Below are 14,424 nucleotides of genomic sequence, written 5' to 3'. Positions count from 1 at the left end.
GTGCTGGTTGTTTGGTACGGAGAGACGGATAATAGAGAGTCAGATAAACAAGGTTCTACTGTACATCATTAGTACTTTGCACTTCCATAGGTCTTTCCTTCCAAGAATCTCAAAGTGCTTTACAGCCAATAATAAATCACAGATGCATAGTAAATCAGTGACAAAACTAGGAGTTAAACTCAATCGTTTATTCTCAGAATCAATTCACAGCATTAAACTCTTCAACATACTTTTATAGGGGTTCATAACAGGGAGTTTTCAGGTAAGTGACACATTAAACAACAAATTTGGATAACAGGGTCTTCTAGATAAGAGAGATTCTACTTTGCTACAGAAAGCAGATTCAGCCAAGAGGCTTTGAAGATATGCACAAGGCATGAAGTTCAAGGCAAGAGAATCACAACCAAAACAGTTAGAGCTGGCCAGAGCATGAGATTTCCATTTCACGGCAATTGTCAAGGTTTTGAAATTTGTTTTCCTTCCACACTGGAACAAAAACAAAACCTTTAAAATGTTTTTGCCAAATGGAATTTTGTTGAAACATCTGTTCTCTCTCACTCTGTGACCAGGGAATCCATCTTGGACTTCAAAAACCTTCCCATCAAAAACTCTGAAATTGATACATCTCCATAAAACGTTTCAGCTTCAATGAAATAACATTTAAAAAAATGTTTCAACAAAAATGTTCTGACCAGCTCTACCAATATTTTTAAAATGCCTTACTGACAAACTAGATTACATAAAAGATGTTTTTCTTACCTGTTAATAATGAACCATGCTACGGTCAGCATTCCTGCCAACCAAGTCCCACTCATAACCCAACTGGTTACAAATAATGCAGCCATATAAATTCCCTGCAGTCCAAAAACTATACCAATGTAGAAATACACTGGCTCGATAACCTCCTGAAATTACAAATAAAAGTAAAGACACATAGTAGCAACTGAGCTGAAATTGTAAATTATTACTATATACTGCTAACAGGGTGCTAGATACTTTACAGACAGAAAAGATATGCTCCCTATCATAAGAGCTTATGTTTTAAGTATACAACATAAAAATGCTCCGGGATTTTGTGTGTGTGTGTGTGTGTGTGTGTGTGTGTGTGTGTGTGTGTGTACAAAACAGAGTGAATTAACATCAGAGTTTAGCACACATCTTTGTGCTATGATCTGGGGTTTGTATTAATAGTGAGGATTTCCCATTGATCAGGTTTGATAACACCTTACTGCAGTGAGATTTTAAGTATATAAGCCTCTTGAAGGGAGAGAATTTAAAGGAGGAACTTTGATAAAGTGAAGGCATGGCAGATGAGGTTACAGATGAGATTCCAAGATCAAGGGAGCATATAGAAAAAGAGACAAGAGAGTGGAAGACAGTATACAATCATGCAGCTTGGGCAGAACAAAGTAGGGAGGAGCAGGGGAGTGGAAAGAGACAACGGACTTTTCTAAGTGTAAATATTTTGCCACTTTACCTATACTGATTAACCTCTCCCCATGCCCCCCCACATAGAGCATAGAGGGAGGCCGGGTCTACACTACAAAGTTTTGTCAACATAGCTATTTTGGTCAGGGATGTGAAAAAACCCACAGCCCCTAGCCAACATAGCTATGCCAGCAAAACCCCAGTGCAGATACAGCAATGTTGAAAGAAGAGCACTTCTGTCCACGAAATATTCGGGGAGGTGTGATGTTACTATGCCAACAGAAAAACATCTTCCGCAGGCATACGCTGTGTCTACACTAGGGGGCTTGTCTGGTATAGCTATACTGGCAAAGCATTTGTACTGTTGACCAGGCTGCAGTTATATCAGTATAAAAGTGCTTATACCAGTATACTTTGTTCCAGTTTGGGAACCAAAATAAGCTATATTGGTATAAGGCACTTCTAAACCGTAAAGCTGCATCTACATTAGATGTGTTACTGAATGGAAAAAAAAACACCCTCCAACCAACAGTTATGATGATAAAACTTTCAAGTGTAGACCTGCTCAAAACAGAAGCTGCTAGACTGTGCAGGGCCTTCTAGCTTTTATTGCAGAAACAATTTAAATCAGTATGGTAGATTTAGATTTCAAAGTCTTTTCCAAAACATTATTTAATCCTCCCTTTGTGAAGTAAGCCTGACTTACTAAACTGTGATTTGCCCAAGGTCATGTGGGATATGTCTACAATAAACTTCTGCAGTCATACAAATTGACTGTCAATTAACTCAAGGGGTTAACATATGTAAAGGCTAGCGTAGATATTCCCCACACTTTTGAAACAGGCTACAAATGTAAAGAACAAACAGCACTAAGTAAAGAAGTCTAGCATAGACAAGCCCAGAGAGCCTGTCAGAGACTGGATTAGAGCTCAGGAGACCCTGGATCCCAGTGTTATGCTCAGACCACATCCTTTCAACACACATAGCAAACAAAACTTCATACCCATATCATACTGTAAAAATAAAAGCAAAGTTGAAGAGGTACACATACTTCGCTACCAGATGCTTGATATAAAACACTGGCAATCAACTCTGGATACAATGTCATTTGCTGCACTGCATTTATAGTCCTCAGCGATACAGTTTTATTGTTGTGCGTCAGCTCATAAACACCTGAAGGCAGAAAAGATTTTTTCTAAAATCAGTTATCCTGCTTGTAGGAACAACAACAGTAATAGTAGTGTAAAAGCAGGATGGCAGTAGATCAGACTATTAAGACTACTGACTGATACACCCACACATAATTTAAAAAGAAGAAAGGACTGTACTAGATGCAACCTCACCCTGATTATTTTGAGGAAGTCAGCATTAAGTTATTTCCATTTATAAACATTCGTTGAGCTAGCCTTTAAATTTAGAGTACAAGTTCATTGCCTAAAGCTTAAACAGTCTATTCAGTTCCTAATATACACCATGATTTTTAAAACTGTTCACTTGATGCAATTTATCCCTTCCCAAACAATGGAATTTGGTGTATACTTTCCTTAATCACATTTTGAGGTTAACATGAAAATCAGAAAGGGAAAAGCCACTGAGAAATTAAAGATCATCCACATCTTTAAAAAAGTGGTATGTATATTTATAAATAAGCAAACATGCATGCATAAATTCCAGAAGACAGGGCAGCAACTTTACAAATGGAAATCAGAATTTATATACATACAGTTCAGTGTCAGAATAAGATTCATTTCAATTAACACCATTAGCGAACTAAGGTGGCTCAAAGGAATCCATAGAGTAGATGAGAGTTTATTATTTTTTTGCAAAGATCTGAAAGTGTTCGGTCAGCATGAGATTAATGATTCTGACCCTTATACCTACATAGGAGTCTAAAACCAACTTTCTTAATCTACAAGAGTGTTTGACTGTCTCAAAGGGGAAAAAGGACTTTTCAAAGTTAATAAATAACTGTAAACTAATCTAAAAGATTGTTTAAAGTTACAGAACGAAGAACATGCTCAAAAACTATGCTCCTCCGACAACACCACTACTAAAACAAGACTCTTCACTGCACATGCATCTCCCTTTGGGAAGAGGATGAGAAAACAAACAACACATGATACATGTGTTGTCATGCTGCTTAATATACTACTGGAAGGAACTCAGATATTCTGGTGGTAAGCACAGTATAAAAACCTATATAGAAGTGACTAGAATAAATGTTTGTCATACCTCTTTCAAAGGAAGGAGCCTTTAGCAGTTCTTTATAAAATGAGTAATAAATGGCACTGTCACCCTGAAATGTAATCTCTCGTTCAAGTTCCTAGAAGAAAATAAAATAATTAAATATATATTTGCCTCCTATAATTTCTTCTTCTAAAAGCCCACATATTTTCAGATAGGCTAGTTTTGTAATATAGCATATGGTTATGAATCCATATCTTTAAAATATTAATCTTCACTGCACCCCGGTCATATATGTATTGTTACCTATAATGTACAAATCCTGAAACTGACACTGAGAATTAAAGCGACTTGCCCAAAACCACATGGTAAATCAGTCAGACTAAGCTCGGCCAGGCTCTGTCCTCCCACCACTACAGCTGCCCTAGCAGCTCTCAGGCATTCCCAGTGTCGCGCCCACTGTTGCTGCTTTGGTGACATGGGCCTAGTTTTAGAATGTTCATATTCATGTATTATTTTGAAATCTGCCAAAAATTTTCTGAGCAATGCGTCTGACGAAGTGGGTATTCACCCACGAAAGCTTATGCTCCAATACATCTGTTAGTCTTAAAGGTGCCATAGGACTCTGTTGCTTTTTACAGATCCAGACTAACACAGCTACCCCTCTGATACTTGACAAGAGAAATGGTGATTTTCAGTTTGTATCTCAGCAAAACCTGAACAGAATGTCACAGGATAAAGAAAAGGCACTTCTCTAACCCAGGGGCTTTCCTCATGCAAAATTTTAGAGACTTGCTCCGAACAACATAGTCGTTAAAGTATCTTAAAAAGAGGTCACAAGAATCTTAGAATAGAAAGCCCTAAGCAACCTAAATATAGAAGGCGCTTCCAGCTGTCCGTACAATGCTTTGCAGGGACAGCTTAAAAATCAACATGATGGTTTCCAAATATTTGTAGGTCTAGTACAGGGGTTCTCAAACTGGGGGTCAGGACCCCTCAGGGGATCACGAGGTTATTACATGGGGGGGGGGTCGCGAGCTGTCAACCTCCACCCCAAATCCCACTTTGCCTCCAGGATTTATAATGGTGTTAAATATATAAAAAAAGTGTTTTTAATTTATAAAGGGGGTCACACTCAGAGGCTTGCTATGTGAAAGGGGTCACCAGTAAAAAAGTTTGAGAGCCACTGGTTTAGTACATCTAGAACAGATCTTATATAGTACAGCACCTTTTGCCAACATAACACAGGTAAAACACATCATATGGGTGTAACACACCTCTTAAAACTTCTAGGTTATTTTGGCTATAAAGAGTGTTTTCTCAACAAGACAAGAAGTATAAAACCTAGTTAGTGTATTGATGCTGTCAAAACAAGAACACCAGATGGAAACCAGCAAAGCTTGTTTAGATGATTACATACTAAAATATATACATAAGGTATAACAGCTCTTCTCATTAGTATAGTGCTTTGCAAATATTAACTACTAATGAATCCAAAATCCCTGTAAAAAAAGCATTATGTCCATTTTACATATGGGAAATCAGGAACACATGAAGAATATGCTCAAGACACAGGGCGAGTTGGGGTCAGAACTGGAATTAGAACCCAAGAAGTTTCTAATGTCTAGCAGCAGATAATACAGGTCCCTTCTCAGAGAGTTTGCAACCTAAATGAGCGAGGATACAGCATCCACCAGAATGGGATGAGGGAAGGACAGACATACATTATATCCACCATTATGCAGTTACTCAGTTTAGGCATATGTACATGTGGGTGGCTCCATTTTAGGATTTTTTCTTTGTTTTTTATAGTGCATAGAATATTATGTAGGCACTGCTGCAGAAGTCAGTATTCAGGAGTGATTTGAATGAGCTGAGGGTGGAGGCTTCTCCAAGAGACTTTAGAAGGGTGTTCGAACCATAAGAACAGGACAGAAAATGGCATGAAGACATATGTTAGAAGAGATGAGGGGAATTAAGATTGGCATTTGGCAGAAAGGATACAAAGGAGAAACCTTGTCACAAATGTAAGCAAAGGCTACAGGATTTAGGGATTTGAAAGCAGGAACCAGAAGTTTGAACCTGACATCCTGATTAATGGGGAGAATTAAAAACACAATATAACATTATTTCAGAACTATTCTACTTTTTTACCTGCCTGCTGGAAAACCAGAATTTCCGTTCATGGTATGTTGAGAGGTACACAGCATACATCATCCCGCTAGTGACAGCTGCGACACAGCCAAAGAAAAGCTTTGCAAAACGTTGAAATAAGACATCTGTAAAAGAATATTAAAAAGCAAAGATACTCCAGAGAAATACAGCACTTTTGTTAATGTGCCAATTTTTTTTTTTAAGTTCACTATGACTAGTTTATTTTCAATTCAACAAGTTAAGGCCCTTAAAATTAACCTAATAGTTCACTGCAGACACATGAAGAAACCATATAGCAGAGTTGCATTCCTTGAAAGGGGGTTTTATCCCTCAGTCCTCACTAATGCTGAATGGGGATTTCACAGATAAATACCTACACATCATGCTGAAAATTTACCCCCATATTAACTGTCATGATTTCTGAAACAATCTAGTGAAGAAAATACATCCTAGAGAAAACCGCACTGAACTTTGGATTTGTCATAACTTTAAAGGGAAGGGTGATAGCTGTCCTGTGTACAGTACTATAAATCCCTCCTGGCCAGAGACTCCAAAATCCTTTTCCCTGTAAAGGGTTAAGAAGCTCAGGTAACCTGGCTGGCATCTGACCTAAAGGACCAATAAGGGGACAAGATACTTTCAAATCTTGGGGGGGGAAGGCTTTTGTTTGTGTTCTTTGTTTTGGGACGGTGTTCGTTCTCGGGGACTGAGAGGGACCAGACATCAATCCAGGTTCTCCACATCTTTCTAAGCAAGTCTCTCCTATTTCAAACTTGTAAGTAAATAGCCAGGCAAGGCGTGTTAGTTTTCCTTTGTTTTCTCAACTTGTAAATGTACCTTTTACTAGAGTGTTTATCTTTGTTTGCTGTACTTTGAACCTGAGACTAGAGGGGAGTCCTCTGAGCTCTTTAAGTTTGATTACCCTGTAAGGTTAATTTCCATACTGATTTTACAGAGATGATTTTTACCTTTTTCTTTAATTAAAAGCCTTCTTTTTAAGAACCTGATTGATTTTTCCTTGTTCAAGATCCAAGGGGTGGATCCTGACTCACCAGGAGTTGGTGGGAGGAAGGAGGGGGAATGGTTAATTTCTCCCTGTTGTAGATCCCAAGGGGGGTTGGAACTGATTCACCAGGAGTTGGTGGGAGGAAGGAGGGGAATGGTTAATTTCCCCTTGTTTTAAATCCAAGGGGTTGGATTTGTTTTCACCAGGGATTTGGTGAAGGTTTTTCAAGGTTTCCCAGGGAGGGAATCCATTGAAAATGGTGGCAGCCGAACCAGAGCTAAGCTGGTAATTAAGCTTAGAAGTTTTTCACGCAGGCCCCTACATTTGTACCCTAAAGTTCAAAGTGGGGATCTCAGTCCTGACAGGATTTTATTACACACACTGTAATAGATGTATACAGGCAACAGAAGGTAACAATTCATTAGCTCTCAAGAAAATTGCCACCAATACTTTAACATTACCGTTTCCTTTTTCTTCTTCATGAGTGATAGGGCAGAGCTACTTTGGAATTTACCTATTTATTTAATTCAATCAGCACCCATTTCAACTCTAGCTCCCTCTATTTTGTATTCAAAATGTTTAAGAATCTGTAACAAACTTATTGAACTGCCCATACATAAAACAACAACAGCTTTTAGTTGTTCTATTTCTTATAAAACTAGAACTATTTTAGTTCCTCTATTCCTGCTGCAGATCAATTCAACCGTCCCAATTTATAAGCTACTAGAAAATTCCAGACTCCATTAAAGGATGCAAGTGTGTACAAATACACGCACATGTAAATTGAATGGAGTGTTTTGTTTTTAAACAGGCAAAAACGTGCAACTTTGAGCAGAGATTTTCTATAAGAAGAAATGCAATTTGCACACTGCAAAAAATTGAAATGATCAAGCACTATCATTTTACTTCATGATATGCAAACTTGCACCATAAGTAGATTGAAGGGCATGTGTGTATTTTTTAATCATCCAAAGAATCTCATTCAAAATAATTATTCTATAATTATTGTACTAGAAACATAATTCCATACAATTTACATAGTTTAAGAAGAACAATAAAAAATGAGACGTTAACAGAAAATGCTGCTGCTTACATTTTGGCGATCTTCCCAGGTTTGGGTTTTCTTTGTTTCTCTCATCTGGAGCCATTTTGTCAGTTTCTGTGCAATTTTGCTTCTTTCTTTGTCGCAGGTCTGCTGCCCCTTAAGATATTCCCAGAAGTTATTGCAATATATAGTATCATTTCTAAGAAATCTACACAGCAGTTATTGTTACTGACGCAACCTCACACAGAGTACATTCAATAAAAGTCCCATTAAACAAAAATGTGTTAAATCAACTTTCTACCTTTATATTGAATATATAACTAACATACAAGAGGGTAATACATATTGATTCCATCATGAGATACTTTTGAGAATTCATTAAAGTTTGCTTTGAGGATTGTGATATCACTAGAACCCTCACTGAAAGTTTGTTATTTTATTTTATGGTTACTTTATAATGGAGAAAGCAGGTTGTCTAAATTAATGGATATAGACATGATTCTGTTCTCACACTGCTTTTACATTGGTGTAACTTCACTGACTTGAGATTTACATTAGTAAGTTAGATCAGCATCAGGCACACATTGCTTTTTAAAAGAACTGCCTGTTACTGCTACTTTTATATAGTCAAGATTTTAAAAGATAAAGATGAATAGTGATGACCTTTTTAACTTCCAAGTCTACTCAAATGAAATCCATACATGCTAATTTAACCAAGAATCATATAGTTTAAAAAGCAAGTCATTTAATGAAGGCACATAGTAAGATTATAGGCCTGTTTCTGCTCTCGTTATTATTTTCTGTAGACTCCATAATGTTTTCCAAAAATAAAGTCTAAGACCCCACCCTGATTTTACAATCTAAAGGGCAAACAGGCTAATTCATAGATAGTAATACTACAAGGGAACATTTTATGAATCTAGTCTGACCTACTACATAAGATAGGACACAGAATGTCATCCAGTAACTGGGGGCTCAATTAGAGCATCTCTTCTAAAAAGCCATCCAATCTTAATTTAAAGACATCAGTCTTCACATCCTATGGTAAACCTTTCCAATTGTTAATTATTTTCACTGTTAAAAAATTGCACTTATTTACAGTTTAAGTTTGTCTAGCTTCAATTTCCAGTCATTAGACTTAGAAATACGGGAAAAGGATATAACATAAATAGACGGTTCAAAATGGTGTCTGGCTTATTAGGAAATACGTTTTAAACACAATGTTTTAAAATATATTTTCAGCAAAATATATAGATTGTGTGTGGTTAGGGATAATCTATCTATAATCTGACAGTCTTTTTTTGTATGCAATGCAAAGTTTCCATCTACTTCAATGGGAGCAGGTTTGGGAATATGATTGACAAAAGAAATCTCTAGGGCACTCAAATTTGATGATGGCGGCATGGTATAAAAATCCAAATAAACATAAGTTAGTTCCCACCTTGCTCCGAAGAAATTAAAAAAAGTTAGACAGTAATGTTAAAAACTCAGTGTACTAGAACAGACACATAATTTGTGTTTATACAATATGAAAAAGTAAAATCTACATGGTTGGGTGAGCAATAAGTGTTTATTGATATTTTGTGTGCATTTTAAAAGGAAAGCTTAGATACCTTACTCTGTCATACCAGCTATTACCAGAGCAATATCAGTAGGGTACCACTGCAGCTAGTGCCTATATATATATATATATATATTTTGGCAAACAATCTAAATTTTAATGATAACAGATGTTTGCAGTAAACTCTGAATTTATCAGTAATCACAGAAAAATCCCAAAAGAAAAAACTTAAAACCTCCAATTCTGATATAAATACAGATCAGTCAACAAAATGATCTGGACATTGGTTTTTTGGATTGCTCAACAACTAACAAAATCAATAAACAAAATATACAAGTATGCTATGTCTGTTTGATTTACAATTGCCTTGAATAAGAAAAAAAACTGTTGTTTCCACTTCTGTAAATCCTTTTAATTAGGTGAAATAAAAGACAAACAAGGTGACAACTAAAAATAAGTCCAGGATTTTGATTTTATGACACAGCCTCTAGTTCAGTGATTCTCAAACTTTTGTACTGGTGACCTCTTTCACATAGCAAGCCTCTAAGTGCGACCCCCTTTATAAATTAAAAATACTTTTAAAATATATTTAACACCATTATAAATGCTAGAGGCAAAGCAGGGTTTGGGGTGGAGACCGACAGCTCATGACCCCATGACATAATATCCTCATGACCTCCTGAGGGGTCCCGACCCCCCGTTTGAGAACGAACCCCTGCTCTAGTTCCTTCACCTCCAGCAGCTTCTCATCTTAAATGACCACTTCATAGTGTTCCAAGGTTCCCAGTACAATTGTCTTCAACTTTTAGTTAAAAGACCTCCTCTGTTCAACTTACTTTCTGCACAGCCATATCAGGAAGGCTTCGCTTTAATTGTTTATAAAATGATGTTGGGTTAAATTCATTTATAGCTCAGAATTATTTGATTATTTTACATGTGCAGTGTTGAGATTACAGATCTGACAACTGTATAAAGATGTTTCTTCTGGATATTCAGCACCATATACCCAAACAATGCATTTCTGGATACTTTCATGGCAACAGCAATGACCAGCAGACAGTAATCATCAAGGTTTTCTAGTTTATCCTAAAAACTATGAAATTATATGCAATTAGATCTCTGAGTTGGACCCTCGTGCTCACTTGGAGTGCCTTAGATTTTACAGGGTTCACCCATCCAGGTCCAGTTGCAGGATTAGGGGTTCAGTGTTTCTGTAGGAGCTAAAATAACTTACAAGGGGACAATGTCAACTTAACTCATGTTATGAAACTGACTAGATTTCAACAGTAGTTTCAGGAGCCAACACAACCCTTAAAACTCCCTGCCAACTTCTGTGATTTTACAAGATTTTTCTGGTTCCTTTATTTTTGGGGGTGAGAAAGGTTATACCTACATAAGCAACAAGGGAAAACTGACTGTGCACAGAGTGATTTCAAAACACAAAATACATTGAAAAAAAAAATCTTTTTCTCTCTAGTCTTTCAAATACAGTAATACTTTAACTACAGTAGTACATTTATTTTGTTTTTAAAATGGCAGCATCCCGACAAGAATAGTCCCATGTTTCTAACATAAAACTCATCCCAATTTAGGAACATCTGGATATGGTATCATTGTTCTCTGACTCCAGAAGTGCCACAGGTTTTATTCATAAAATCAGTACAGTAACTCCTCACTTAAAGTCGTCCCGGTTAATGTTGTTTCGTTGTTACGTGGCTGATCAATTAGGGAACATGCTCATTTAAAGTTGTTGCAATGCTCACGCTCGTTCTAACGTTGTTTGGCAGCCGCCTGCTTTGTCCACTGCTTGCAGGAAGAGCAACCCATTGCAGCTAGCCGGCGGGGGCTTGTAACCAGGGTGGACCGGCAGCCCCCCATCCACTTCCCTAAGTTCCCTGTGCTGCAGCCGCCCAGCAGGCTATCGCTGGCAGTTCAGCTGTCCCTCCCCCCACTGCCATGTGCTGCTCCTGCCGTCTGCCTTGGAGCTGCTCCCAGAGACTCCTGCTTGCTGTGCAGAGTGGGAAGGAGGGGGCTAATGTCAGGGTGTCTCCCTCCCCCCTACTCCTGCACCCTGCTTACCCCTTCTCCATATAGAGCAGGGAGGGGACACAGACTGAGAGAGACAGAGAGAGCTTGGGGCAGCAGCTGCTGTCTCAACTTCCTGATCCACTTAAAAACATAATGCACTTAAGAGTGGGTCAGCTTACTTAAAGGGGCAGTGTACATCTCTCTCTCTCCCACACACCAGGTGTGTGTCTGTCTCTGTCTGCTATGCTGTCTCCTCTCCCTCGTGTTCGTGCTGCCTTGTGTGAGGGGCTACATTAACAACGTGTTAACCCTTGAGGGCTCAGCCGACTGCTAGTTCATCATTCAGCAGCAAGGCATTCCCTGGGAAATATCCCTCCCTCTTTCACCCTCTAACTTCACCACCTCAACCAAGCTACACAATCATCATAGTTGTGAACAGTATTAAATTGTTTGTTTAAAATGTATACTGTGTGTATATCTATATAATATATAGTTTTTTCTCCAGTGAAAAAAATTTCCCTGGAACCTAACCGCCCCCATTTACATTAATTCTTATGGGGAAATTGGATTCGCTTAAAGTTACATTTTTCAGGAACATAACTACAACATTAAGCGAGGAGTTACTGTACTTGCAGTTAGAGAAATTTCCCATTTACAGAACTTTTAGAAATCCAATGATTTTAAGCATTACCATTGTTTCATCTAGTGTGGTTTAGAGTCAAAGGAAAATAGCCTGGAGTAGATGGATTTGTGATCAGTAAGACACTGCAGAGTACACAGTAGCGAAGACAGCGCCACAGATTTGCAATTAATAAAGCAACAAGTGGTCTGTAACAGCAAACTGACGAATGAGAAGTTTAGCTCTGTCTTCACACAGCGCAGGGTGACTAGACGGTGATGATGATTTCCTCCAATTGGGGCAAACCAAAACAACGGCGCAGGCTCATGGAGGCACATAAAAAGCCTTGTGAAATTTACTTAAACGCATATTTTTAAAAACACACGAAGACGAGTCCGGAGCAGCAACCAGGGGCGCCCACTGACACCCTGCTTCTGCCATTCAACATCACGCGATCGGCTGCGCTGCAGTTTTTACATTTACCTGTGACCTACGTCATCGGGGCAACCCCACACCGCACGTCCAACGGCAAACGGCCAGTGACCACCCGCGGCGAGCGCAGCCTGCCGCTGCCCCCCGCGCGCGAGAGGAGCCCTCCTCGCGCCGCACGCACTCGCCCCTGGAACGTCACGGCCGCGCCAAGCAGGGGCGACGCACGAGCAGCCCCCGTTGTCACTGGCACCAGTCCCCCCCCGCCGCTCCTAACGCCCCTCCCCCCCGCCCACAGCCATGGCCGGCCTAGCGCCCCGGGGGAGGGTGATACGGGGGCACACGCCATGAAGCCTCTCACCTTCCTCCATCGCCAGCCTCCGGCAGAGCCGCAAGGGCTCCCGCCTGCTCCTCCCGCCACCCTCTCCAGGGCGAGGGCGTCTGGTCCGCGCTCCCCGCGGCCTCTCCTCCCTGTGGTCCCGGGAGCGGATCGGCTCAAACACACAAGCAGCGGCGGCCGCTCCTCCCTTCCTGCTGCTCCTGGTGTCGCTGCCGTCTCACCGGGAACCCTAGTCTCAGGGAGCGGGGAGGTGGCCGGAGCACACAAGTGCAAGTACCGAGGCAACGCTGGGTCTCAAATCACTTCCGATATGATGGGGGAGGGGAGGGAACATAGTGATGCTCACTCAGTTTCCCCTCCCATGGGGGAACTTCCTTTTCCACTAATCTGTCCTGCCCAAAGCTCTGAGACTCATCCACACACCCAGAGGGGCAAAGCCAGTGGGGCGCTGAGTGAACAAACCACAAGCTCTCAGATATCACCATAGCTTAAAATCATGTTTCCCCCTCCGCCCCCCCAGATATATACACTGGGTTTATTTTTATTTGCATTCTAGGTTCTGAATCTTTAGGATGTACTTGTGTTGTATTTTCAAGCTATTCTCTGCAACACCAGCACTAGAAATATACTTTTAAAACAAAGCGGAAGCAGGGATTCTCATGCATTCACATGACTCCAGGAGCTGGGGCTTCAAGAAAACACCAAATATCATGTGACTTGTAATAAAAATCACAAACGTTGACAACATTGTAACTAGAAAGCAGTTTCAATGTCCCCTTCCCCCGAGATGGCAATTCGACAATAAACAAAGCTAAAAACTGGGGCTGCATTGTCACAACTGTCAGTGTTGCCTCCTCTGCACTTAGCGCAACCCTTACTTCATATGTCCCATAGGCATACAGAAAGCAGAGGCTCTTCTAAGTTGTGTGAAGGGCACCATTCTTCAAATCCTGTTCTATCATGAAGTTATGGATCAAGGCAATCCAGGCCATTTCCACATCCCATACAAGGGCCTTAGGGTCCTGCCTCTGCTATGGCTACCCTTTGCTACAACCAGCAACAGGGTAATGATTATCGAAGCTCAACTTAGATGGACAGGTCATGTTATCAGAATAGGTGAGGATAGATTCCCAGCAAAAGTCCTCTATGGTGAGCTGAGACTCAGAAAACATAAATGCTTCAAAGACATCCTTCAGAAGAATTTCAGTTCATGTGGCATAAAAATTCATAACTTCCAAGGACAGACCTGAATGGAGAGCAGCTGTCAATAAAGGTTGTAAACACATTGAGAAAGGCAAGTGCGAAAAACTGATTGAAAAAAAGAGCCTTGTATCATTGAAAGTCTTCAGTGGGAGCCTATGCATTCCTATGCAATATCTGCTCATGACATTGCTCCTCACAGGTTGGACTATACCGCCACAAGAAAACACACAGATGCTGTGATGGCATTGTTTCATATGATGGACAGACATACATTTTGCTTTGGATGGTTGTGGCATGGGCACCCTTATGGGGAGTTGCTTCCTGACAAAACAGCAGAGGGTGCTTTGTGGGTACTGTAGATGCTACTAACTGGCCATCCCTGAGGGGTCTGCTAAAGTGGCATAGGAGCCTTCAACACAGAGCTTTC

General features: G+C 40.1%; 1 protein-coding gene across 4 annotated transcripts in view; it reads right to left on the bottom strand.

Annotated features, from left to right (window-relative positions):
* Positions 1–13,036, bottom strand: part of DPY19L4 (dpy-19 like 4) — a 46,576-nt gene extending 33,540 nt beyond the window's left edge. The window contains exons 1-6 of one of the 4 annotated variants that reach the window (XM_034763303.1): positions 12,816–13,036; positions 7,866–7,973; positions 5,767–5,891; positions 3,661–3,751; positions 2,480–2,601; positions 760–905 (exon numbers count right to left, since the gene is read on the bottom strand). In XM_034763303.1, the coding sequence (XP_034619194.1) occupies positions 760–905; positions 2,480–2,601; positions 3,661–3,751; positions 5,767–5,891; positions 7,866–7,973; positions 12,816–12,825 (602 nt within the window). In that variant the 5' untranslated portion in view covers positions 12,826–13,036. Of the gene's footprint in view, positions 1–759; positions 906–2,479; positions 2,602–3,660; positions 3,752–5,766; positions 5,892–7,865; positions 7,974–12,097; positions 12,296–12,508; positions 12,651–12,815 lie in introns of those variants that run through there. The other 3 variants (XM_034763304.1, XM_034763306.1, XM_034763305.1) reach the window with 3 other exon arrangements.
* Between the last annotated feature and the right edge of the window lie 1,388 nt (positions 13,037–14,424).

This window comes from Trachemys scripta, chromosome 2 (assembly GCF_013100865.1).
Source record: "Trachemys scripta elegans isolate TJP31775 chromosome 2, CAS_Tse_1.0, whole genome shotgun sequence".
Taxonomy (NCBI): Eukaryota; Metazoa; Chordata; order Testudines; family Emydidae; genus Trachemys; species Trachemys scripta.
Note: the sequence above shows the minus strand (reverse complement) of the source record. Positions and strands in the feature narration are given on the sequence as shown.